The following is a 26,509-nucleotide window of genomic DNA, read 5'->3' as shown; positions in this document are numbered from 1 at the left end:
ACTCTGCTCATGGATTGGAAGAATTAATATTGTTAAAATGTCCATAGTAACCAAAATAATCTACAGACTCAGTGCACTCCCTATCAAAATTCTAATGGATGTTTTTCCCCACAGAACAAACAATCCTAAAATTTATATGGAACCACAAGAGATTCCAAATAGCCAAAGCAATCTTGACCAACAAAACAAAACAACAAAGTAGGACGTATCATGCTTCCTAATTTCAAACTCTATTACAAAGCTACTGTAATCAAAGCATATGGTACTGTATAAAAACAGACAATGGAACAAAATAGAGAGCCAAGAAATAAATCTACGTATACATGGTCAATTAATTTACAACAAAGGAGTAAAGAACATAGAATAGAGAAAATACAGTCTCTTCAATAGTGTTGGGAAAACTGGACAGCCACGTGCAAAGAAATAAAACTGGAGCACTATCTTACACCATACACAAAATTAACCCAAAATAGATTAAAGACTTGAATGTAAGGCCTGAAACTATAAAATTCCCAGAAGAAAAAATAGGTGGTAAGCTCCATGACATTAGTCTTGGCAATGAGTTTTTGAATTTGACACCAAGAGCAAAGGTGACAAAAGCAAAAATAAAGAAGTAGGACTACACTAAACTAAAAAGTTACACAGCAAAGGAAACCATCTGCAAAATGAAAAAACCTATCAAATAGAAAATATTTGTAAATAATATATCTGAAGGGGTTAATATCCAAAATGTAAACAACTCATACAATTTAATAGCAAAACACCACAGACTGAAAAATGGGCAGAGTATCTGAATAGACATTTTACCAAAGCAGATGTACAGATGGCCAGCAGGTACGTGAAAAAGTATTCAACTAATCATCACTAGTCATCAGGGAAAGGCAAATCAAAACCATGATGAGATATCACTTAATACCTGTTAGAATGGCTTTTTGTTTTGTTTTGTTTTTAAATAAGAGATAACAAGTGTTGGCAAGAATACAGAGGAAAGGGAACCTTTATACACTGTTGGTGGGAATGTAAATTGGTGCAGCCATAAAAGAGGGAAATCTTGCCATTTGTGACAACATAGATGGACTCTGAGGGCATTATGCTATGTAAAATAAGTCAGAGGAAGATAAATACCATATGATGTCACTTACATGTGGAATCTAAAAAAAACAACAGAACTCATGGATACGGAAAACAGGTACTTGGCAGAGGTGGGGAATAGAGGGTGAGCAAGATGGGAGAAGGGGGTCAAAATGTACAAACTTCCAATTATAAAATAAATAGGTCATGGAGATGTAGTGTACAGCATGGTGACCATAATTAATAATACAATATTGTATATTTAAAAGTTGCTAAAGGGCTGGGCCTTAGATGTTCTTATCACAAGAAAAAAATTTTGTGACTATGCGTGGTAATAGATGTTAAGTATTGTGATAATTTCACAGTATACATAAATATTGAATCATGTTAAACATCTGAAACTTTTTTATGTCAGTTTTAAAAATGTGGTCTGGAAATTAACAGACATGAAAAAGTTGCAGCTACTATGGAAAAGAGTATGTCAGTTTCTTTTTACTTTTCTTTTTTCTTTTCTTTTTTTAAAGATTTTATTTATTTATTCATGAGATACACAGAGAGGCAGAGACATAGGTGGAGGGAGAAGCAGGCTCCCTGCCGGGAGCCCAATGTGGGACTCGATTCCAGGACTCCAGGATCACGCCCTGAGCCAAAGGCAGATGCTCAACTGCTGAGCCACCCAGGCAGTCCCAGTACGTCAGTTTCTTAAAAAATTAAACATAGAATTACATATAATCCAGCAGTTTCACTTCTTGGATATATACCCAAAAAGATTGAAAGAGACTTAAATAGGTATTTATACTCTCATACATAGCATCATTATTCATAGTAGCTGAAAAATGGAAGCAATCCAGTGTCCACTGGCAGATGAATAAATAAAGCAAAGTGGTAGAAACATATCATGGAATATTATTCAGCCTTAAAAAGGAAGGAAATTCTGACATGTGGTGGAATATAGATGAACTTTGAAGACATTAAGTGAAATAAACCAGCCACCAAAGAATGAATACTAGATGATTCCACTTATTTACCTGAGGTACCTGGGAGAGTCAAAGTCAGAGGCAGAAAGTAGAATGGTGGTTAGCAGAGAGTGGGGAGGAGTGGAAATGAGAGTTGTTTAATGAGTACCTGAGTTTCAGTTGGGGAAGATAAAAATGTTCTGGAGAGGTATGGTGGTGATGATTGCACAACATAGTGAATATGCTTAATACTGCTGAACTATACACTTAATAATGGCAAAAATGGGGATGCCTGGGGGGCTTAGTGGTTGAGCATCTGCTTTTGAGTCAGGTCGTGATCCCGGGGTCCTAAGATCAAGCCCCGCATTGGCTCCCTGCAGGGAGCCTGCTTCTCCCTCTGCCTATGTCTCTGACTCTCCCTGTGTGTCTCTCATGAATAGATAAATAAAATCTCTTTTAAAAATGGCAGAAATGATAAATATGTATGTGTATTTCACCACAATAAAAAAAGAATACGTAGTGACAGTAGTTTAGCAAATCCATGTTCACAATAGCAAGGACATGGCCTGGTTCTCAAATCTCCAAGGACACACAGAAGCTGCTGTATACTTCCTAAGGCACACAGGTGCTATAATCACAGGCATTTGGTCATTCTAAGAGAGACTTCCTTGAGGTTCTCCAAGTGAACATTGTCTCAGTCCTACGATAAACACTGAGAGAAAAATCAACAAAATCTATAGTTCTTTCAAACTAAAGACCAAGTTCTCCTGGTTACTCTGCTGAAGACAGTAACACATACGACCCAAGTCAGATTCCTCAGATGTAGGCATTATGGGGCACAAATTCAATTTCATGCAGTGAAATTCTGCATAATGATTAAATTATAGGATCTATAGTATAATTTTCCAAAGTATGTTCTGTGGGATATTCTTAGATGTTACGTGAGAAAGAGAATTCTGTTATCAGATACATTTTGGAAATTCTGGATTAAACCAGGACAAACAGCTGCTTTACTGCAGGATTTTCAGAGCCTTTAATGTGCTAGCATGTGACACGGATCTCCAAGGAAGGAGGCCTGGAGAATCCTTATACAAGTGTCTGCCAAAGGGGTTTGGCCACATGATTCTTTTTCATGATCATATGAGGGGCTGATGTTCTATAAACACACTTTGGAATACTTCCATTTAGAGAAAAGTTATGAAATAGAAGTTGAATGTAGACTAGACCAAGGGTCAGCAGACTGTAGCCCTTGGGCCTAATCTACGCAGCTGGGTATTTTTTCACAGATTTGTACATGTTCAAATGGTTACATTTTAAATATGTAAGTCCTTGCATAACATTCTAGTTTTGACTCTTGGCTCCCAAAGCCTGAAATATTTACTATCTGATTCTTTAAGGAAAAGTTTGCTAACTCCTGTAGTGGGCAATGAAAATTTCTGAAGACTTAATTCCTTTTACTCTTCATAGAAACCATAATAATTATGGTGTGCTATTAGAAGTGCCTACTATTTGCTAGGTGTACATTGTTTCCATTAATCTTCACAACTGTGTGAGAAAAGCATCATTGTACCCATTTTACACACGAGGATGCTAAGTATCAGAGACGTCAAGTGTGTATCAGAACCAGGACTCAAACCAGGATCTGTTTAACCTCAAAGGCCATAATTGTTCCTTTGTCGGTGTTTTACCAAGTGGGGTCCATACATCCCAGAAGGTGGATAAGACAAGTTCTTGGGAGGGTAGCTGTATTCAAAACTCTTGTTTTCTACCTGTGTCCCCTGTGTCTTTCTTTCTTGTGTGTCTCCTTTACTACTCACACAGAACACTTCACTTCTGATGTTTCTGGTCACCAAATGTGTGGGTTTTCCCCCCACACCAAGCAATTCTCTGCAAAACCAGCTGTGTGTCCTACAGCTTAACTTGATTTTAACACTATCTACCTGGAGACACTATCAGATACTACAGGTTAAGAGCTCAGTCCCACAAGATGACACCCCCCTCCCCCCGCCCTACTTCAGATGCTAACTGCAAGTATTAAGTCCCTAGGTTACCTACAACTTCTGATTTGGCTACAAATTAGGTTTCCATGACCCCCTCCTCAGGTTCAATCAATTTCCTAGAGTGTCTCACAGAACTCCGGGAAACAGTTATTTACGTTTACCAGTTTACTATAGAATATGATGAGGGATACAAATAAACGGTCAGTTGAAGAGATGCATATGGTGCGATCTAGGAAGGTCCTGAGTGCAGGAGCTTCTGTCCTTGTGGAGTTGGGGTGCATCACCCTCTGGGTGTTGGTGTGTTCATCAACTTAGGAGCTCTCTGAGCTGCATACTATTGGGGTTTTTATGGAGGTTTCCTCATGTGGACACAATCCTTAACTCTGTTTCTAGTCCTCCCTTCTCAAGAGGATGGGGATGGGCTGAAAGTACCCAGCTTCTGATCAGGGCTTGGTCTTTCTGCTGACCAGCCCCTCTTCTGGAAGCTGTCCAGACCCCAGAAGCACCTTGTTGGAACAAGAGCTACTCCTTTCACCTAGGAAATTACAAGGGTTTCAGAAGCCTTGTGTCAGGAACTAGGATCACAGAACAAATATTAGAACAAAAGATGCTTCTGATGCTCTTATCAGTCAGGAAATTCTGTATGAGGGTTTCAGGAGCTCTGTGCTACGAACTGGGAGCAGAGACCGATAGAGATCTCTTATTATCTCAGGGTAGTGAAAAATTACCTCTTTTAATTATTTTTTAGCTTATCCTTTACTTTTAATTACATATATTTTTATTATAATATATAAAAACTACTATAATAAATTAGCTAAAATTAGCCTAATCAGTAGCCAAAAGGCAGTTTAAAAAATAACAAAATTTATTCATGAGAGACAGAGAGAGAGGCAGAGACACAGGCAGAGGGAGAAGCAGGCTCCCTGCAGGGAGCCCCACGTGGGACTCCAGGATCACGCCCTGGGCGGAAGGCAGGTGCTCAACCACTGAGCCATCCGGGTGCCCCCGAATAGTCAGTTTTTAAGGAGCCTAACATACAACTTGCCTTTTTCCTCACCTGAGGTTAGAATTGAGAGAGACAGAGGGACCTGGGAACTGAAAAACAAAACGGCAGCTTTCTTCCTGAGAGAGCCATGGAAGCATCTGGCTCAGGTGAGATGGGCAGAAGTCACCTGAATTTCCTAAGCCTGAATCCCAGAATTAGACATGTTCTCCGAAAATCACAGGGCTCCTTTTGTGGGGGCTTCTTTTACCACTAAGCCTCCGCTGACTGGGGCCAGGTGGAAGGGGTGCTCCCTGAAGACGTCTGACCCTAAATAGGAGAGAAGGAGTGTGCTATGCTCTACGGGCCCTTGCTTCCCTAGATAGCAATCATCTGAAGAATTCCCTCTTCTCACCTAAAGAGAGAGAAGGCTGGAGTATTATCTTAGTGCAGCTCCCTTCATGTGGAACTGAGCACCAAGCATGGAGTGTAAGAATTTACTACCTAAACATACAGTACATAATATATTCATTTAGTAATACATTTCCATACCACATATATGCTAATTTTTAAAAAAATTTTTAAATTTTTATTTATTTATGATAGTCACAGAGAGAGAGAGAGAGGCAGAGACACAGGCAGAGGGAGAAGCAGGCTCCACGCACCGGGAGCCCGATGTGGGATTCGATCCCAGTTCTCCAGGATTGCGCCCTGGGCCAAAGGCAGGTGCCAAACCACTGCGCCACCCAGGGATCCCCTAATTTTTTTTTTTAATTGATTATACTCAGTGAAAACTGTTTGGTGATGACTATTGTAAACAATACTGTACGAGTGTGGCCCAGTTCTTTGTAGTTGAAAGGAAGCCAGAAAACAGTAGTTAATTGTAGGATCTGGGCCCCCCGAGTCTGAAAAGGAGGTGAACCCAGGCTTTATTAACTTGCGTTGGAATGCTCTGAACACTGCTATTAATTTACAGATCTCTAATGGAGAACTTGCTTATGAGGTGGAAAACAAACTGTGTTCCTGCAGGCTGTTTTCTGAACAGTTTCCGACGGGGTGATTTCACTATAGGGAAGTCCATTCAGATTGCTTCAGGTTAGACCCACCTCCAGTAGGAAACCTTGACGTTCATGAGCAGCTCTCCATTCAGGGAAGTATTTTGTACTGGCGATGCTGTGAATGTTTGTCAGCTTTGAAGACTGGGTTGCAGTGAGGGGCAGAGTCACAGCCTGAATCAGGGTGAGGAATCAGCTAAGGATGGTGGCTTGGACAGAATTCAGGAGAGTTGAATTGTAAACTTTGAACTTTTCCAGAGTTTGTGACATGAAGCACTGTTTCTGCTAGATGCTCTGTGAATGGTTTCACCATCAAGTCTGTTTGAGGAACCCCCTATAAAATCCCCCTCTCGGACATTCACATTGCATGTTATTATGTGAAGCTTTGAGATGTCCAGTAATAAGGCAATTATTTAGCTTTCCTTAACCCAGTGTTTCTCAAAGTTTCCCAGTAAGTGTCCACAGAACATTTATTTCAGAAAGCTATGAACATTTGTTCTGGAAAACACACTTTGAAAAATGCTGAATGGAGAGATTATACGTTTGGAAGCTGTGATGGTCTATTAAGATCAGAGGCTTTGGAGTTAGATACCGAGTTCATTCTCTTACTACCTGTGACCATAGATCAACTTAATCTCTCAGACTATTAATTTCCATCCATAAAACAGACATATTAATTCTAGAAGAACTGTACTGAAGGTTGAAGACGAGTATCTATAAGGTACCCAGCCAATAGCTTGTACTCAACAGAAGTTAGACCTTTCTCCTCAGTTATAGAATTAGGTTTTTGGAAAAGGAAGTCTTTTTCTTTAAGGTTTTATTTATTTATTCATGAGAGACACACAGAGAGAGGCAGAGACACAGGCAGAGAGAGAAGCAGGCTCCCTGCGGGAAGCTCGATGCAGCACTTGATCTCAGGATCTCGGGATCAGGACCTGAGCTGAAGGCAGACGCTTAACCACTGAGCCACCCAGGTGCCCCAAGAGGAAGTTTTTTTTTTTTTTTAAAGAGGAAGTATTTTTTGAATAAGATTTTGAATCCTGGAACTAACTATATCAGGACTAGATATGTACTTTGATTAGCATTTGGGAGGGGACATAGAATAGGATAAGAGTCAGCTTTAGGACCAGATATTGTGTACTAGCTATGTGACACTTTGGTCTGGTGCTTTCACCTTTCTGAAATGTACATAGTGTCTTCAAATATAAAATGCAGGTATCTACCTTACAGAGCATTTTGAGGATGAAATAAAAGTGTACGTAGCCTGGAACACAGTAAATGCTCAGAAGAATAATGGTGACATTGATAATAATAGTATATGAGGTGTCATTTTGAATACTGAAGACCATTACAGGTGATGTGCTGAGTCTGGCCATTTCTCAAAAGTGGAGTATACAGACCACTTCCTCATAAAGTACTCTTAAAGGATGCAGATATTTGCCGACTTCCACTTTCATGGGTTATGGCCCAGAAATGAGGACCATTACAGGTGATGTGCTGAGTCTGGCCATTTCTCAAAAGTGGAGTATACAGACCACTTCCTCATAAAGTACTCTTAAAGGATGCAGATATTTGCCGACTTCCACTTTCATGGGTTATGGCCCAGAAATGAGGACTTTGACAAACTCCCTGGTAAGCTGTATGTATGGTTTCTAAAATTTGAGAACTATTGATTGGGGGCAAAGGTTGCAAGATGGCGAGGAACCACAGCTAGACTGGATGGATACTAACTAGAAAAGTGATGGACATGAAACACTCTGGATTCGGAGAAGAGTGGCTCCATGACCTGAGTCTTAGACATAGATTTACAGTGACCTCTTATAGGGTCATGGTAAGGAAAGTGGGAGGGAACATGTGTGACAGCTGGATTGTGTTTGGCCTGGCATTTCTGAAACAGTATAAAAGGGAATGGCCAATGTGCCAGTTTCAACGGAGACCTAAAGACAATGGGTAAGCACCCTGAGAGAGTAAGTCAGGTTTGGCTCCTCACCATGATCCAGTCCCCATCCCATCCCATCCTGTGAGGGGAGGAGGGTCAGGTGCCCCTGCAGACCTGCTCCAGGAATCCCATGCCATTATCAGTTATATTCTTATGAAGGACCACAGTTAGTTTGAAGATTTGGGAGAGAATGCTCCCAAGGGGTGGGGCGCCTGAAGCACATCACGCTTTTTCCTTCTTATGGGAACAGAGACTGATACTTGAATGACCATTATTCTTAAGCAAGGTGGTCCATCAAGAAGGTCATTGCATTCTTTGAAATCATTCCTTCAAGGAAGGATGACTATTGAATGTAAGTTCCCCCTTTAGACATTCTGTCCAGGGACTCTGCTGGTTCTATTCTTTCCTCCCCAGGAAGGTGGGTGATGGTGTCATTGTGTTTAATTATTCACCTGAGGCCAAGGAGGCTCCACGTTGGGGGTTGGTTTGGCCTTGCCTCTGACCTTAGCAATAGCACATCAGGCAATGCCCTCCAGATCCCAGAAGCAAATGGCTTGAGCAGTCCCTGCGGCCCCACCACGGCTGCACCCCCATCATCCACCACATGCTCTTGCCCATCAGTAGGCAACACCAGTGAGGTTCAAGACATCTTAAACGTTTTCCATCTTTAGGCACAGAGCTAAGAATATGTGGGAAATGCCCAGTGAATACAAGGACACTTTCCCTTAGTTTCTGGACACTGTAATTAAAAGAATCAGGATGCACTAGGATCCAGAGGAGTCACCCCTATTGTTCCAACAGCTCACCCAGGCTTCGGTTCTTTTGATTCCCAAACTCGAGCCCAAAATGCCAGGGCAGAAAGCTATGCCTCACCACTTTAGCTAAATAAAGTCCATAGACACTGCATCTTCACAATGAAGCTTGAAACCAGTCAAGCATTTTTATTAAAAAAAAAAAAAAAAGAGAAAGTCTAATGGTATATAGTCTATACATGCTACAGCTAATTGTTCACCACCCCTCCCCCCTCACATTATATATCCTCATGTATTTGTGTGTGTGTTAACAGGAAACAAACAAAACACCACCAGAATTTGTCAGTTTGCCAAGAGGGTATGAGGAGTGCTAGGATTTTCAGGGATCTCCAGGGTCACTCTATGAGTAGACATGAGGAGGTGAGGCAATGCTATCAGAGCCCCACCGTTCCTGGAGGGATGCACAAAATTTTCTGGTGACTTGGTGGTGCTCTGAAGCAGGAAATGTGGGGACAGCTAAGGTGACCATAGTTTATCATCTCCCCTGTATACGAGTGAAAGGGGCACTAGTAACAGTTACGTGGACACAAAGGCAGAGACAGGCACACACTGGGATAAAATATGGACACCTTACTTGCATCAGAATTGCTTATTGCTATAACAAGCCTGATTTTGGGGGGGGGGAGCGGACCGCCTTTTGTACATTTATAGAAGACCTGAAAGTGAAGGCTGCTGGCTGTGGCACTGGCTCTGGCCTCTTCAAGGACAAGAGTTGAGTCACTTGTCCTGATTGGCGCTGGGAGGCCTCCTTTGGAGTAGAGATGGGAAGGAGGGAATGCTGAAGCATGGTGAGGGCCTGGGTAACTTGGCAGGGTAGCACCAGAAACCAATCATTACCCCACGGAGCTGGATGTTCAAGTCTGTGGGAAGGGTCCCTGGCACGTGGTCCACAAGCAGGTGGAAGACCATGGGGCCTCTGGGTTTTAGCTCCGCAGATCTGGGACTGTCACAGGCTGTGGTCCATCCAAATGTCCAAACCTTAGCCAAGTTAGGAGTAATTCTTCCAGGCTAATGGAGGGCATCCTACACCCTCAGGCCTCAATGCAAACCAACTTCCCACTCCTCCGGGCCACAAAGTTTGACATTAGGTAATCTTTGGTCTATCATAGGGTATGGTGTGCTCGCTTCGGCAGCACATATATCATAGGGTATGGCTGGTTTGCAAAAGCTCTGGCCTGGATAACCAAGTGGGGGGGGGGGGAGGGATGGACAGGACTGCCAGGCATGGCGCAGGCTCTTATGCACCCATGGCCACAGTACAAAGAGAAGGGCAAAACCTCCCAGGGAGCAGCCTGACCCAACACTTAGACTTGGGCATGATGAAAGAATGGGAGCCAAGCCACGAATGTTCCTGTTCTTGATGATGTTGAGTCACCAGCTCTTTGAGGGCAGGAGCAACTTCTTTATCCCACTCATTGCTTTGTACTCGATACAGGCTGTATAAATACTGGACTGTCCATGCCTTGGCCTAAGGACCTTCTGAAACCTGGGGCAATTTGGCACCTGCCCTTTCATGCGGCAAGTTTGTTTTCCTACACTCCACCTGGTAATGTGATCCCCAGTGGGCTCAGAAACATCTTAAGGCCAAAAGCTTTGCCTAAGAAACTGGCTACATGGGGAGGTGTTGCGGTGGAGGCTTAAAATGACTATTAGAAACTCACTATGGGCTCTAGCAATTCCTCAGTGAGGTAGGGCATTAAAAGTGGTTCAAGCCAGGCCCCAGCTCCCCCCTCTCAGCCTGGGACAATGGCATAAAGTCACCAAACAGCAGAGATTTTGAGTGAACATTTTGTGAAGGCCTGTTTTGCCAAGCAGTGATCCTAAAACTCAGATTTTCCAAAGATTTGGTGGCACTATGAGCTGTGGTTTTTACATGCCCGCCTTCTTTTTTTTTTTTCCATGTCTGCCTTTTGGGCTAGCATTTGGCCTGTGACCAACTTCCACGTGTGATCATGGGATGAAGAGAGTAGAAACCTAAATTATGTGGGAGGGTCACCTGTTGCCCTGGAAGGGCCATGCACATTTTGCTAACATCGGAAGAGGAAAAGCCATGGGCACTGGGGAGAAGGCACCCCTGGATTCAAGTCTCAGCTTGGTCATGATCTGGATGAAACCGGGCATTCGATTTCACCCCATGTACTTCAACCACCTCTTCACAGCTCGGGGCTGGTCCTATGCACCTTATAGGGTTGTCTTGAGAGTTAAGTTAAGAGGGAGTTTAAGCACCAGTGACCTGCCTGGAGCTTGGCACAGAGTTCTAACTGTGGTCTTGGGCATTTGCTGCGAGCGTAACCTCAGGGGAGTTTTGCATATGCTGTATCAATTGCTCACAGAATGGTGGCCACAGGGCTGGATGCTGTAAAGCTAAGTCCTCAGGCCTGGACAGCTAGGGGGAGCCCCCGGCCACCAGGTCCCCCTACTTCCAGTTGCCTGTATAAGTGCCCACCACTGTGGCACATGGAGCCGGAGAGGGGTGTCCTCAGGCCATAGAAGTGTCCTGAGCAAAGAACGGTGAACAGAAAGAAACGTGGTTTCAGTACCTTCAGTTCACGTCAGAATAATAATAAAAATAATAAAAATAATAAAAATGCAAATTCATTCATTTTCAGGAACACTTTTGCCCACAGAAAGGTGGAAGTAGTCCACTCCCACCCATCTGACCTTCAGCACGAGGGAATGAGGCCAAAGATAAACCCTTTGGGTGGAAGCAGCAAAAAATCCCATAGCTCTCAGAGCCAGGCATGGAGCCACGTGTATCCTGGTCTTACCCAGCGCCAAGCACGTGGTAGGCGCTCACAAAACACTTGAAAAGGTCAAAGAAAGCAGAGAGAAAATCAGAGAAAAAAAGGCTGAGTTCTGTCTTTTGAAATGTAGTCAAATCCTGCATAACAGCTTCATAAAAGCTGTTTCAGCCAAAGTGGGTCAAAAACTCTGGAAAACGTGCTATGGGCTTCGTTCCAAGTGAGGGTACCTCAAAAATGTGGGTGGCACTCTCCCAGCCTCCCTTCTTCCCGGACTGCTATCCTCCACTACGGTTCTGGGCACAGGGCCATGGGGCAAGTGCACACTGCCAGGAGCACCTCGGGGCCCTGCCCCCAAAATCCTTGGGGATGGGGCTTACACACTGCCTGAGGGAAGGAATAAAGATGCTACTGTGAATCAGAGAACACTCCTTCTCCTGTAGAAGCATCCAGAGCCCATGTGGCCTTGGGGGGAAGGGAGAGCAGAGGAGGGCCATTTACACAGAAATCTTTGGCACTGCAGGTGGACAGTGGGTGTCCCCAGGAAAGCTGGCCCTGCGGTCCCCAAAGCATCACAGCAGGTAAACATTGAGTTGGAGATCTCTGAGCTGGATCCTCTTCCGCAGGGTGGGTGGGGTCTGCCCTTTTACCCACCAGGGCAGCCTGGTCCACGGGCAAGAACTCTGGGCCGGGAGCCAGAAACTCGGGGTTCTGATTCTAATTCTGCAATGTTGCTTTGCCTCTACCTGCCTTAGTGAACACATCTGTCCAAATGGAAGGGAGATGACAGGGAGAGTGCTTGTACAGAACAGAGAGAAGTACTCTGCGAATCCCAGAGAGGAGCAGGAAGTAGCAGCAGAGAGGGCTGCGAGGTCTCTGCCTGTGGCAATCCAGCTGCTGGTCCTTGGCCATCCACGACCCGCCCCCACCCCGGCCAACAGGCTGTCATGCGAGACCACCTCAGCTCCACAAGCTTTATCTCCCAGAAGGGGCCCCAGCACAGCAGCAGGAAATGGGGCCCTGTGGCAACCGCCAGAGCCCTGGGCATTCCCCTGCCATGGAGGAGGAGCTGTGGAGGGTGCGGGCAGCCTCCAGTATCAGCTGCACCAGGTCGGAGGGGTGGTGGGTGTGGGAGCAGCCACTAACGCCCCCTCACCCACACCACAAGCAAGCCACTTGGCCACCTGCTTCTGGCAGTTAGCTTCTTCCTGTGCCCCTGCCTGATGAGCCTCCTACGGGCACAGGCATCGAAGTCAGGCCAGTTCAATTCAAGTCCTCTTTCCTCTTCTTCCTAGCTAGTGTGCCCTTGGCACGTTGAGTTCGAGGTTCTTTGTCCATAAAATAGGCATAATTACACAGGAAAGGATTGATTTGAGGGATAAAACAGGAATGTAAAGGGCCAAGGACAGAGCCTGGCACCTACTAGCTACTCAGCAATGGGATGCTCACGAGGGTACATGGATTGTGAGTGGCTCCTTTCTTTCTTTCTTTCTTTTTTTTTCTTTTTTGAGTGGCTCCTTTCAAACAAACTTTGAGGTTCTCGCTCTGTGGAGACGAAAGTGGAATGGCCCAAGGTGGGGTGGAGGTTCCTATTTAAAAAGCCCTGCGCAGGTAAATGAAGCACCCCTTTAGGATCTGTCAGGGTCCCAAGACAGACGATGGGAGGCAGAATGGCTCAGTGGACCTTCTGGCCCACTCTTGGGGCAGTTGAGATGCTCATGGGCCCAGAGCCTCGAGGAGGACATCTCCCTACGACTGGCGGTAGAGCCAACTTCCAGGGGATGGAGTTCTTTCTGGTACCAACAAGCATTTTGGAAACTCAGGAAATCAAGTCACTGGACTTTGAGAAACGTGGAGAGGCTGGAGCCAGCCATCAGGCTGGGTGGGGTGCCGGCAGTGAGACTATTTCTGCAGTTTCCAGACAATGGGTTCTGGTCTTGGAGAGTCATGGTCCCGCTGCAGGGCGGCCTACAGAGGGTGGCAGTGCCACTGGCCTTAAGGCAGGGATGCTGACTTGGAGAGGAAGCAGGAGGTTGGCCTCTGGGCTGCCAGGGGATGCTGTGATGGGAGGGGGTACTCTCTACCCCAGGGAGGGAAGAAACCACAGTATTCCAGACTCTTCCTTCCTTTGAAGCTGCATGAAGGATGATAAATTAAGAGGCATATTAAATACGTGGGTAAGCCAGCAGGGATGCGCGGGACCTCCAGGCAGGGAAGGAGGCTACGGCTTCTTTTTGAGATAGTTGGAAGGGATCCACCCTTCCCAGGAAGGTGCCCCACTCAGCACTTGGCAGAACCACCAGCCACTGCTGCTCTTTTCCCGGACCTCGAACACCGTCCCCTCCTGGAAGCTGCTGGTGTCTTTGTCTCCTTCAAAGTTGGCCACTGCCACGTATAAAGAGTCCTTCGAGCCGTCAGCACTGGGGAAGGGGGCGGCAGCTACTTTCTCCCTGTTTTCTCCTATTTTGCCCACCAGCCACGGTCCCAGACCACCTTTGCCTCGCATGTCATCGTGGCCGCCTGAGGAGTTGGAAAGAAAAGGTTTGGCTTTAGGAGGGACCAGTAGGGCCCGGCCTGGAGCAGGAGCTGCTTTGCCTTCACTTGCTTCCCGCTGTGGCCCTCTGACCTCCGGGAGGGGCCTGGAAGATGAGGTTTTTTTGGGGGGTGGTGGTCTCCGGGGCAGGACCACGGGTCGCTGCGGGGAAGCCTCTTGGAGAGGGGTGGGCACATTCTTAGGCACAGGATCTGCGGTCTTGACCGGCTTTGGAGGGGCTCTGCAGGGCACCTCCTTTGGGCTGAGCCCGTCCTGTTTGCCCGTCCTGTCCTGGGTGCGGCCAGGCCCTTCACCCGGGAGGAAGCTCCGGCTGCAGGCCACATCTTGGCTGCCCTCTCCATCCAGTAAGGGCTTCTCTTGGGACTTGGCAGGTCTCAGCTTACTCCTGAGGTTGCAGATGTCCACTTGGTCTTCGCCCTGAGGTGGTTCTGTCCTGGGGGAAGGAGCTGGTTTGGGCCTAACCTGAGGTTTGGATTTCAAGAAGGGATTCTGAGGAATCCCTTCTGGCTTCTCCTCTGGCAGATCAGCTTTGGATTTGGAGATGGGTCGGAGGTTGGGCTTCTTCACTTCTTTGGCCAATACCTTGTGGCCACACTCCAGCCCCATCTCATTTTTCAGCTGGAGCAACTTGCCTTTGTCAGGTTTGGGCTCTGACCTCCTGCCATCCCGGGCTGGAGGTGTGTGTTTGGCTGGAATCATTGGCAAAATCATGCCTGGAGGTTTGGGTGAGGAGCCTCTGAGCTGCTCCATCCTCTGCCGCTCCCTCTCCTGCAGCTCCCCTTCCGACTTGATGATAGATTCTTTCCGGGGGGGGAGGCTGGGTTTCTCCTCCAGGTCAGGGCTTGAGATCTCTTCGTAGCCAGCACATGAGGACATGTCAGAAGACGCCTTCCTCGGGACCTCCTTGCCTCCCTTCCAGTCCTTGGACCATGGCATCCCGGAGTCCATGGCGCCATGTGGTGCATCTGGCAGGGGCCGGGAGGGGCCGATGGCTTCGCTGCCTGTGTTGTTCTCCATGGCTGCTGCATCCCCCAGATGGAGCTGGGTCACCTCGTTGGGCAAGGGAGCCAGGAAGTTGGGCCTTGAGGCATTGCTGGTCTTCTTATACTTGTCAATGAAGGTTGCTGGGGCCCATCCTTCCTTATCTTCGATCTGAATGTACCACCAGCCACTCAAGTTCTTTTCTATCACCTGGAGAGGAAGACAGAGGAGAGCACTTGGTAGGTAAGGTCTTGAGGACAGCAGAGGAGAATACTCTGGGAGAACCCACATGTAACTAGATTCTAGAAGCAGGGAGTTTTCACTCAGCAGATTCCCAAACAATGGCTGTGGTGGACCACTTATGGAGATTTTACTGGGTATCAGAAACATCTTACATGGGAGTAGGTTCTTGACTAATTTAGGATATCCCCCAAAGCAGTCCTGGGGATGTGCATTTGGGTACATGTAATTAATTTGAGAGGTGATTTCAGGAAGTGCAAGTGAGGAAATGGGAAAAGAGAGAGCCAGTTATGACATTATTGTTCTGGGTTACTGGGGCATAATCTGCCAGGGGTCCTTTGACACCATGCAGACTCATCCCAACTGGGGGGTGGAGACATTTATCTCCAGATTCCTAGTCCCTGGCCCCCTTGGGTCATCAATCCCTTGGCCTTTCTGGGCAGGTGCCCTCAGGCAGGTGTAGGAGGTGGGAAGCTGGGGGATACAGGGACCTGTGTGTGGCTAGAGGTCAACTCAGGTGGGTCGGGGTATAGGGGTACAGGCTGCCAGCACTGTCTGCCACATTTCTAAAGCAGTACAAGGCAAAACCCACATAGCCAAATTAGCCTTGATTGTTGCTTTTTTGGTTGAGCACCAGATGAAGCTGTTGGCTGGTGTTCACAGTCCATGCAGTATAAAAAATGCATACCCTTAAATGTGGGAATCACATTCAGCTTGTGTTTAGATAGAGGGGAACCTCTGCTGATGAACCTCTGCTGATGATGAAGGTAAAAGAAACTTTTATCTTATCTCCTTCTCCCTCTGGGATACACACCCATTGACTGGAACAGTGGGTGGAATCACCCATGAAATTTAAGATCTTTGGTTTCCTGTCTCCTCTTTGTTTAGTACTATGGCTGAATTGACTGAATGGCTGAATGGTGTGTCTGTTGCATGTTGTGGGCTGAACTGTGTCCCCTTCAAATTCATATGTTGAAGCCCTAAGTCCTACATCTTAGCATGTGACTGTATGTGGAGACAGAATCTTTTAAGAGGTAATTAAATTAAAATGAGGTCATAGGCGCGAGCTCTGATCTCACATGACCCGTGTGCTTATGAGAGGAGATTAGGGCACAGAGAACATACAGAATGAGGGACAACCATGTGTAAACACAGCAAGAAGACAGCTGTCTCTAAGCCAAGGCGAAAGGCCTCTCGAGAAACCAAGCCTGCTGACACTTTGATCTTGGGCTTCTGGCCTCCCAAAGTGTGAGGAACCAAATCTGTTGTTTACACCACCCAGCCTGAGACATTTTGTGATGGCATCACAAATACACTAGATTCCCTAGCAGGCCCTGGGTGTAGGAGACCTGATTAATGCCTGTAACTGCCTTATGAGATGAGGATTATCATCCCATTTTACAGATGCAGAACCGAGCCTCAGGGTACCTGAAGACCTGGAGAGGGTCATGTTAAAGTTAATGGTGGAGGCAGGAATTAAAGGCAGGTTGGTGGGTTCTAGAGTCCGAGCCTTTACCACTACTCGACCATGCCTGGAAAAGGGAAAGAGCCCTGCTTGAGGTAATTTTGAAAGCGCCAGGGGACAAGGGGGGTTACGGGTGCAGTCCTGCCCACCACACTCCTCTGCCCAGCCCAGCCCAGTTAGAGAGGAATGGTGGTTACAGACCCCTCAGGAGGCAGAGGCTGGGCTCTGGGGCCTGCATAGGAATCCAGTGTATTAGTTTGTTTATTGCCTGTATGGCCCTGCACAAGCTGCATGCCTTAGATTCTACAGCACGAGATGGGGAGGATGGTGAGAACAATAACACCCACTTGCAGGATTTTTCACAATGACCACATAAGCTAATGTAGACAATAGCCCTCAGTATATGCTGAAAAGTAAATGTTCCCTATTATGAAATTACAGTGGAGATCATTAACAAGGCAGGATGCATGTGACAGGTGTATACTTAAGGAGTCCAACTGATTTCCCAGAAAAGGTACTGATAAATGCAAGCCCTTTATGTGACAGGGAGCAGTGTCTGACCAACACTCGGTAGCTCTGGTAACAATTAAAATTGATTCTGGGCATACAAATCACTGTTGGCACATCCACGAATTCAAAAACTCTTAAGTGTGTATGTGAGAAAATGAAAATAGGACAATAATCACAGTGAAATATATGAATGAGGATTTGTTAAGCTTACGCTCTGTGTGAAGTACTATGGCAGAAGCTCTAAACATTTGTGTTCCTGATCACGATTTATGGGAGTGTTCATTTACTAGAGAGAAGCCAAGAGCTATTACAAATAAAAGCAAATGCCAGATCAGAAGAACGGAGGGGAAAGAAAAGAGTCTGGGTTTTAAAACCAGAGAGACCTGGGTTCAAATTCCAGCTCCACCATTTATTAGCTATATAATCTTGGGTACTTGACTTATCCTCTCTTTGTCTCAGGTACATCTGTGAAATGGGCTGAGACTACCAACCTCTTAGGACTTCTGTGAAGCCTAGTTATCAAATAGGTATGGTACCTGGCACAGAGGGTATCTATCGCAGCATCATCATCATCATCAGTAACACATGTTTTGAACATGCATAGACCAGGTAGGGAACTACGATGTTCTTAGTAGCTCCACTGCTAGACCACCGTGGCTCCATTAATGAACTCTGAAGGCTTAGATGAGATTGAAATGAACCAGGAAGCAAAAGTGGAAAATATTAGCAAGTACAGAATTGCTCATGAGAAAAGAATACTTGGTTAAGCCAAAAAGTTTAGTGGCAGGGCGCCTGGGTGGCTTAGTCGGTTAAGTGTCTGCCTTCAGCTCAGGTCATGATCCTGGGATCCTGAAATTGAGCCTCACGTGGTCATCAGGCTCCCTGCTTCTCCCTCTGCCAATTCTTCTGCCACCTGCCCTGCTTGTTTTCTCTCACTCTAGCTCTCTCTCAAATAAATAAATAAATAAGCAAAATCTTAAAAAAAACCCCAAACTTTAGTGGTAATGACTTCCTACTTGGGTCCCTCAAGCTACCACTGGCAGAAACATGCTGACATCATGGAACAATAAGCAGAGAAGTTTCAAGGCTGAGTTATATCTGCGCTTTCTGGAAAAGAATGTTGGGTATGTGAGCTTTTTATTGGACCAGCTTTAGCAAAGAGAGATAGGATAAAGCCAGAAATTAAAAACAAAACAAAAAAACAACCCAACAAGGAGACTGGTTCTAGTTAAACTGGAAATGGGGCCAGGAGAGAGGCTCCCAACACCCCCAGAAAGCCCCAGGGACCCATGAACTCTTTGCTGCACGCAGAGTCAGCCCTTAGCTTCAGTGCATCGTCCACCATCCCGAGCTGCCTTGGCTGATTTCAGAACATTCTGAGCCAGGGAGTGGTGGTGCCTATCGGCAAATGTTCAGATTGCCAGTATGCTCGAACAATGGTGTGTGTTTGTACAAAATGCTGGAAACTCATGGTCTTAAAGGAGGTGATTTTATCATGTTTTTTTGCAGTGCTCTGAGGAAAAAAGAACCAAACCTTTATACTATGTAACTTAGACTTCCAATTCCAACATGAGAGATGGAGTGAATAGCAGCTTCCTCTTTATGCAACAAAGGCATGGAAATAAATAAATACAAAGCCAAGCTCAGAAGGAGGAGAGGGGGATGTCAGTGGAATGGGAATTATGAGGACTCACAGATGGATAGAAGCAGCAGAGGGTAGCTGTGGCCGAGGACTGCTGCAGGGGTACCTGCTACAAAAGGTAGGAGAGAGCTAGGGGCTGCCAGACTTCCAAAGTGGTGGAACGGGGGAACAGGGAGGTGCAAGACCAAGTGACAGGGAATTAAGAGATACCATTACTGAGAAGTAGCCAGGCTGGTTGGCCTCTTCTGCCCCTTATCCCATCCTTACAAGGCAGGTAGAATAAAGAAGGCGACTGTTCACAAGTGGAAGCAGTGAATGTGGGAGTTTGGCTTAGAGACACCCAACACTGTTCAGTGGCTGGCTCAGAAGTCCCCCACCTTGTGCTGAAACCAATGGCAGGTGTCTGGCCCCTGGTGTACCTACCCCGGCCGGGCCGCTTGACCATCTGCTTCCTTTTCTTGTGCAGCCCAAGGCAAGTACTAACACCATGAGAAGAAACAAAATGAACACCAACACCACGGGAAAGGGGGCACAACTGAGAAGAGATATGGGCTATAATAATAATAGGACCTTAAACTCAACATGTTTACTATCCTTAGAGAGAGATGTGGAAGGGCATCATGTTCCTAAAAGAACAGGCAATGCTGAAATACGAACAGGAGACCAGGAAAAAGAATCAGTAAAGAGCTCTTGGATATGAAAATTACAATGCTGAAATAAAACCAGAGAAGAGCTGAATTGTTAAAGAACAAATGAATGAGCTAGAAGGTGAAGCGGAATGCTCTAGGAATGCAGCACACAGGGATGAAGATAGAAAATGTGAAAGAAAAGTTAAGAAATGTGGAGAATAGGTCTTGAAGGTCACAGAGCAGTATAATAACTGCCCCAGGAGGAAAGAATAGAGAGAGTAGAGAGGATGCAATATTTAAAAAGGTAGAAGTGAGGAATTCTCTGGGAAGATCTCCTGAGGCCTAGATTGAAAAGGCCCACCACCTGCTAAGCAGAATAAAAATAAAGTCACACCTACACACACTTTAGTGAAATTCCAGGATATTAAAGATAATGAGGAACTCTTGAGAGAATCGGATAAATGACAGATAATGAACAAGAGGACAAGAATTAGGTAGGTAGGAGCTTCTGACCAGAAGCATTAGATGTGAGAAGAGGACAGAGTGATCTGTTCAAAATGCTGAGGGAAGAGGACTTTCAATCTGGAGTACAAAATCCAAATAGTCCTTGAAGAAGGAGAGGAAAACCATACTCACGTCTCATGATGTCAAGAAAGCATGTACAAGGGTGCCTGGGTGGCTCAGTTGGCTAACATCTGCCTTTGGCTCAGGTCATAATCCCAGAGTCCTGGGATTGAGCCCCATGTTGGGCTCCCTGCTCCGCGGGGAGTCTGCATCTCCTTCTCCCTCTGCCTGCCACTAAATCTGCTTGTGTTCTCTCTCTCTCAAATAAATAAAATCTTAAAAAAGAAAAGAAAAGAAAAAAAGCATACATAGAAGTGAGGGACTGCCTTCAGCTAAAGATTGAGACATATGGTCCTAGAGAAGCCATGCAGGGCAGGGAAGGGAAATCAGTATGAATCAGGGGAGACTTCCCAGAGGAAGCAGGGATTTGAAGAATGAGTTGGATTTTGAGATGCCAAGTTCAGTTAAAAAAATGACCTTGCATGACTTCTAGGAGAAGGCAGGTGGAGCTCTAGGAGCTGGGTTAAAGCAAGGTGATTCCTTGCTTTAAGAGAGAGCAAGAGAGCTGGAGAAAGTCCAGCTTGACCAGCAGGGATGACAGAAAAGAGATGGGAACAGGCTTTGTTTGGAGAAAGCCTTGGATGTGAAAAGATGTTAGGAAGAAGGCACAGGTTTCAGGTGAAAATTGGATATATAAGTTTTACAGCAGCAAAATGGAGACCCTGGACATAGAATGATCTTGTAGCACAAGCAAGATGCCTTGAGAGTTCTCTCTGTAGATCTGAAGTTGGGAAGAAATGAAAAAAAATGAATGAGTGAAAAAATGAATGAAAAAAATGGGTAGGAGAAATAGCTAAGAAGCCTTTTAGAACTTTGTGGGTAGGGCAGCCCTGGTGGTTCAGCGGTTTAGCACTGCCTTCAGCCCAGGGTGTGATCCTGGAGACCCAGGATTGAGTTCTACATCCGGCTCCCTGCATGGGGCCTGCTTCTCCCTCTGCCTATGTCTCTGCCTCTATCTCTCTGTGTGTCTCTCGTGAATAAGTGGACTAAAATCTTAAAAAAAAAAAAAAAAAAAAAGAACTTTGTGGGTATTTGTTTTCCCCTCAGTCTGTCTACCTAGATTGCGATTTGCATTTTATAAAAATTAGTTTGAGAGACTAGCTCAGCTTTATTTATTTATTTTTAAAAGATTTTTAATTTATTAATGAGCGACACAGAGAGAGAGAGAGAGAGGCAGACACACAGGCAGAGGGAGAAGCAGGCTCCATGCAGGGAGCCTGACATGGGACTCGATCCCAGGTCTCCAGGATCAGGCCCCAGGCTGAAGGCAGCGCTAAACTGCTGAGCCACTCGGGGCCACCCACTAGCTCAGCTTTAAATATCCCTGCAGAGAGCCCTCCTGCAATGGGTTGAAAGACACTTGGCTTGAGGACAAGCTTCTGGAGAGGCCTGGGCAAAATCAATGGTGCTGAGGCCCAGCAGGACACACATTTAGGAAGCTACCTTCCATTGAGCTGACTGGGCACCTGCTCCAGGGCGCAAGAGGTAAGAGAGAGAGGCAGGAGGTGTTCAGACTGGAGGGAAAACAGTAGGTGCTTTGCAGATCTCCTAGAGAGTGATTAAAGACCCTCAGGGCACACCTCACTTATGCACTGACTTAAAAGTCAGAAATTTACTTTCTTTCCTCTAGTCATCCACCTATTCATTCCTACAACAATGGCTTACTGAACACCTACTGTGGACTAGCCTCGATGCCAGGGCTATGGGCAAGAATGAAGAAGACACCCCTACTCAGGGTTAAGCAGGAGGCTAGTGGGGAGATAGATTTTCATTGGTTCAATAACATTTCTTGGGAATCCTTGGGTGGCTCGGTGGTTTGGTGCCTGCCTCCAGCCCAGGGTGTGGTCCTGGAGTCCTGGGATCGAGTCCCGCGTCGGGCTCCCTGCGTGGAGCCTGCGTCTCCCTCTGTCTGTGTCTCTGCCTCTCTCTCTCTCTGTCTCATGAATAAATAAATAAATTCTTTAAAAAAAAACAAAAACCAAAACAAAACATTTCTTGCAGACCTACCATGTGCCAAGCACTGTGCTAGCTATAAGGATATAGGAGTGAAAAACAGTTATGGTCTATACCCTCCCAAATGTCCAGCAGATAAATAACAATAGCATGTTAACATCCTTGGTTCAAATCTGGAGATAGGCATGGGTTCAAATCCTGGCATTGTCATGTTTTAGCTGTGTGATTTTGGACAGTACCTTTCTTCCTGAGCCAGAGCTTCCTCATCTGAAAAAATGCAGATTGTTAATGGTCCTGCCTCACAAGAGTAAAGGATTAAGAGAAAGACTGTATGTGAAGTATTCAGTGTCTGGCACCTAACTGCTCCACCATTATTTACAGGCTCTCAAGGAAACATGGGAAACAGCTCAAGCTCTAACTTCACAAGGAAAGAAAAGAAACGGAAGGGGGAGAAAGGATTTATGTTGGCCCTTGTGCAGGAACAGAGCAGACAAGCAATAGAGTGGGAAGAAAAAGGAGAGAGAGAAGCAAGAAGTGATGTAGGTGGTGATAAAAACAGAATACAACGCAGTCACAAAAGATCACACAGTGTATGATTCCACTTATATGAAATGTCCCAAACAGGCAAAGCTATAGAGACAGGAAGCAGATTAGTGGTTGCCAGGGCTGGGGGCAGGGGGTACTGGAGGGATTGGGAGGAAACAGGAAGTGGAAGCAAATGTGTACAGAGTTCCTTTTTTGGGTGATAGAAACGTTCTAATGTTCTGAATGTGGTGATGGATGCACAACTCTGTAAATGTACTAGGAAATATTGGGTTGCATGCTTTAAATCAGTGAATTGTATGGTGTGGATTATATCTCAGCAAAACTGTCACAAGGAAGGGAAGCAAGAAAGAAGAAGGAAGAAAGATAAAAGGAAAAGAGGGAGGGAAGGAAGGAAGAAAGGAAGAGGAAGGGAGGGAGGAGGGAGGAAGGAGGGAGAAGTAGGTGAGAGGAGAGAAATGAGAGAAGCAGGAAGTGGTGTGATGGCTCAATAATCACAAGTAGGCAGAGGGATACCAGGTCCACTCACCTCGACCTTCAGACCCGCCTGGAAGCTGATGCCATCAGGGATGGTTGTCTGGAATTCGGCAATGGTGTAATACTCTTCCTCCACTTGGGGTGGAACGGGAGGCTTGGGCAGGTGGAGACCTCGAGGCTGGCACAATTAAACACAGTGTTAAGTCCAGTCTGTTACCACTGGCTGAAGGGGGTAGGCGCTAAGGGACTGGGCACACATTCACCCATGAGGGGCGCTGGTGGACCCATTTGGATTCTGAGAGGGCAAAACAGAGAGGATGGCTCAGATTGTCATCTCCCAGACGGGTCATGGGCCCATCAGCTAGAGCAAGGAGAAGAAACATGGCACATTTACCTACAGGTATGAAAATCTAGGGCGGGACAACAGCCTCTGAACTCAAGAGGTAGCGAGGGGGATGGAAAGAACACAGATCTGCAGGGCAGACCCATCTGGGTTGGAAATACTGCTCATGTGTGCTGTGTGCCCTTGGGCAAATCACTTCCCCTTCTCGAGCCTCAGTTTCATCTCCTGTAAAATGGGGATCCACCGGATGGGTCACTGTAAGCGTTCAATAAATTAATGTCATGAAGCACCCAGCACGTTGCACAGCACCCAATGGGTGCTCAATAAATGGGAGAAGGCTCATTTTTCAAAGTATTGGTTAGAAAGGTACCTGAAGAATTAAAAACAGAGTTTGATAGTAAATTACCAGAATGGCACCACAAAGCATATTTGCGCCTCATCCCGGCTTTGGTTTCAGGTTACCTTCTTTGAGAAGACTGATCTAAGGTAAAGCAAAGTGGGCTCAAGAAGCAGAGAGCACGTCCTGAGACCCAGCTGTCACAAGGCCATAGGGAACTTCCCTCACCCCCCACGACCCTAGTCTTTTCCTCCTTGCTGGGACCAGTACTTATACAGCCTGTTTGACGAGGCAGCTGTGTGGAGAGGAAAGACAGCATCTCTGGAAAAGGCAAGGTGGCCGGCTGGGGCCAGTTTCAGGTCGGGGGCTGGCTTCCTGGCAGCCAGGGTCCACTTACTATGGTCATATCCCGGCGAGGAGGTGGTCTCTGCCTCATCTTGGGCGATCCTATAAAGAGACGAGAGCTCATTGCACATACGAGCAGAACTCTACAGAGGAAATTCCTGAGGGGGACCCAAGGACAGATCTGTTCTGTCCTGCAGAGGATCACGCATCACGCTCGGGGCAGGCATTAGTGAACCACTGAGACCCTTCTCGTGGGAAAGAACAGCCCGACTGGGAAGGGGCTGCTCAGACTTGGCTCAGGACTCTCAGGACTGCCAGTGGGCCAGAGAGACGGGAAGCTTTCCAGGGAGGCCAAAAAGGGTAGGCTCCAGTACAACACAGCGTGGGTTGCCACCAGTCATCTGACTCTGATCCACAGGCCCCATCTGCAGAAGGGGGATAATGTCTGCCTCTCAGGGGCAGTGGCGGAGATGAAAGTTAATAGTACATACCAGGCTCTTGGCACCTGGAGGGCGTGCAATATTAAGCAACACACAAACAGAACCTAACAAACTGGGGCTGATGATAGCAGGGGTTTTTACTCTGGAATTGGGCTGCCCTTGCTCTGGGTCTCAGGGTCAAGAGGATGACTGCAGTGGTCCAGCCTCCTGGCTCAAGGTGGAACATGGGTCGCCCCTCGAGCTGGCTCAGCACGGGTCCACACAGGGGACCTGGAGTTGGGATGTGGAGAGCGCTGCTAATCTCTTAAATACCCATCTCCGCTGTCTTCTGTTAGAAATAAATAGTGACAGAGTTTTAGGCAGACACTTTGCTTACATAAAGACTGCATTTCTCAAACTCCCTTGCAGCTAGGTATTGCCACGTGACTAAATTCTGGCCGGTGGGACGTGACACAGTGCTTCTTGTCGAGTCCTCTACTTCGCTCTGCCTTCTTCATTGGCTGGACTAGTGGGGCGCCATTTGGACCAGAAAGATGAGGGCAACACAAGAGACAGACTCTTGACTGCATAGAGCTGCCATAGCAGCCCCAGACATAGAGCTGGACCGCTTTTGAGAAAGAAACAAACATCTCAATTATTTAAGCCCTTGTTATTGGGCCGGGGGTGGGGGGAGCGTCTTTGCTTGAGCATCTGAACCTATATCCTCACAAAGATGGGGTTTTCAGATTCTCATTTGCTCTAGTGTTAATGGGAATCCTGTGCTCTTGTCTGTGACAGAAGCACAGAAAGCTGGGGCTGCCCGGAACCCCCACCATGGCATGTCGGTGTTTTCTTCTGAGAAATCAGCTGAGCAGAGGATTGAGAAATTCTTGAGTTTCAAGAATTCACTGATTTCTAGAGGTTTGCTGAGCCACGATATACAGCTGGAGAAGCCCAGCCAGGGGGAAGGCAGGGGACTTTCCTAGCATTGGGCTTCCTCCTACCCTCTGCCACCAGGACAGGGCCATGTGCCCAAGGCTGGGGTCCTGGGCATGCCGCAGACCATAATGAGGAGCCCTGCTCTCAAGTGTGTTGGGAACATAAGTAGAAACAAATATATGGGAGGTGGGAGGTTTTGGAAAGTAAGATGGGTGAGGAATTGTTGTTCGAGTCAACTCAAGGTCAACTTCTTCCAGCTCAGAAAGGCCATGCAGAGAGGGCACGGGCATGGGCCTGGGTTCAAGTCCCAGCCCCACTGTTTATTAGCTGAGTGGCCCTGGGCAAACCACTTTACCTCCCTGGTTCCTAATCTGTAAAACAAAAGTAATTTAGCCCCTCAAAAGTTGTTATAAGGAGCCAATGAAGCTAACTAGAAGATTCCCAGCACATGTAGGGCTTGAGAAGTAAGAGCTATCATGATTACCATGAGATGGTGGAAAAACCATGGTCTGGAATAAGCGACTCAGGGTTTCTGTGCCTGTTCTGTCTGCAGGATGTTGGGCAGCAGGGCTGTTGTGAGGATGAGGGACATGTGAGGAACTCTGAGCATGGAGCCTGGCACGCAGTAGGCATGCAGCCCCCCAGAGCTTGGTAGGGTGGTGGGGGCATCACTCACTCTGCTTGATGTCGCCATCGGGCACCGGACGGCCTTCAAACCGGCCATCCCTCTGGTTGTTGAGCAGCTCCCTGTCCCGACCCACTGAGCTCTGCTGCCGGGAAAGTCCGTCCAGGTCGAGGATGCCAGTGTGGGCAGGCGAGCCGGTGCCCGGCTTCGGGGGTAAGGGCTCCCCACTACTCTTCTTCAGGTAGGAGGCTGGGGCCCAGCCCTCTTTGCCCTGGTACCTGGGAGGAGGAAGGATGCTGAAAAGGCTGCTCTGCCAGGCCCATAGGA

General features: G+C 46.7%; 1 protein-coding gene and 1 long non-coding RNA gene across 5 annotated transcripts in view; one reads left to right on the top strand and one right to left on the bottom strand.

Annotated features, from left to right (window-relative positions):
• Window positions 1–26,509, top strand: part of LOC112651371 (uncharacterized) — a 36,840-nt gene that overhangs the window by 5,874 nt on the left and 4,457 nt on the right. The gene's annotated exons all lie outside the window — the stretch shown is intronic.
• The window catches only part of SH3PXD2B (SH3 and PX domains 2B), a 100,773-nt gene continuing 83,175 nt past the window's right edge, over window positions 8,912–26,509 (bottom strand). For both annotated transcript variants that reach the window (XM_025434550.3, XM_025434551.3), the window contains 4 exons: window positions 26,234–26,460; window positions 24,252–24,301; window positions 23,227–23,352; window positions 8,912–15,301 (listed from right to left, as the gene is read on the bottom strand). In XM_025434550.3, coding sequence (XP_025290335.1) covers window positions 13,778–15,301; window positions 23,227–23,352; window positions 24,252–24,301; window positions 26,234–26,460 — 1,927 coding nt within the window. In that variant the 3' untranslated portion in view covers window positions 8,912–13,777. The remainder of the gene's footprint in view (window positions 15,302–23,226; window positions 23,353–24,251; window positions 24,302–26,233; window positions 26,461–26,509) is intronic.

The sequence above is a fragment of the Canis lupus genome, chromosome 4 (assembly GCF_003254725.2).
Source record: "Canis lupus dingo isolate Sandy chromosome 4, ASM325472v2, whole genome shotgun sequence".
Lineage (NCBI taxonomy): Eukaryota > Metazoa > Chordata > Mammalia > Carnivora > Canidae > Canis > Canis lupus.
This window is presented reverse-complemented; position numbering and strand designations above follow the sequence as displayed.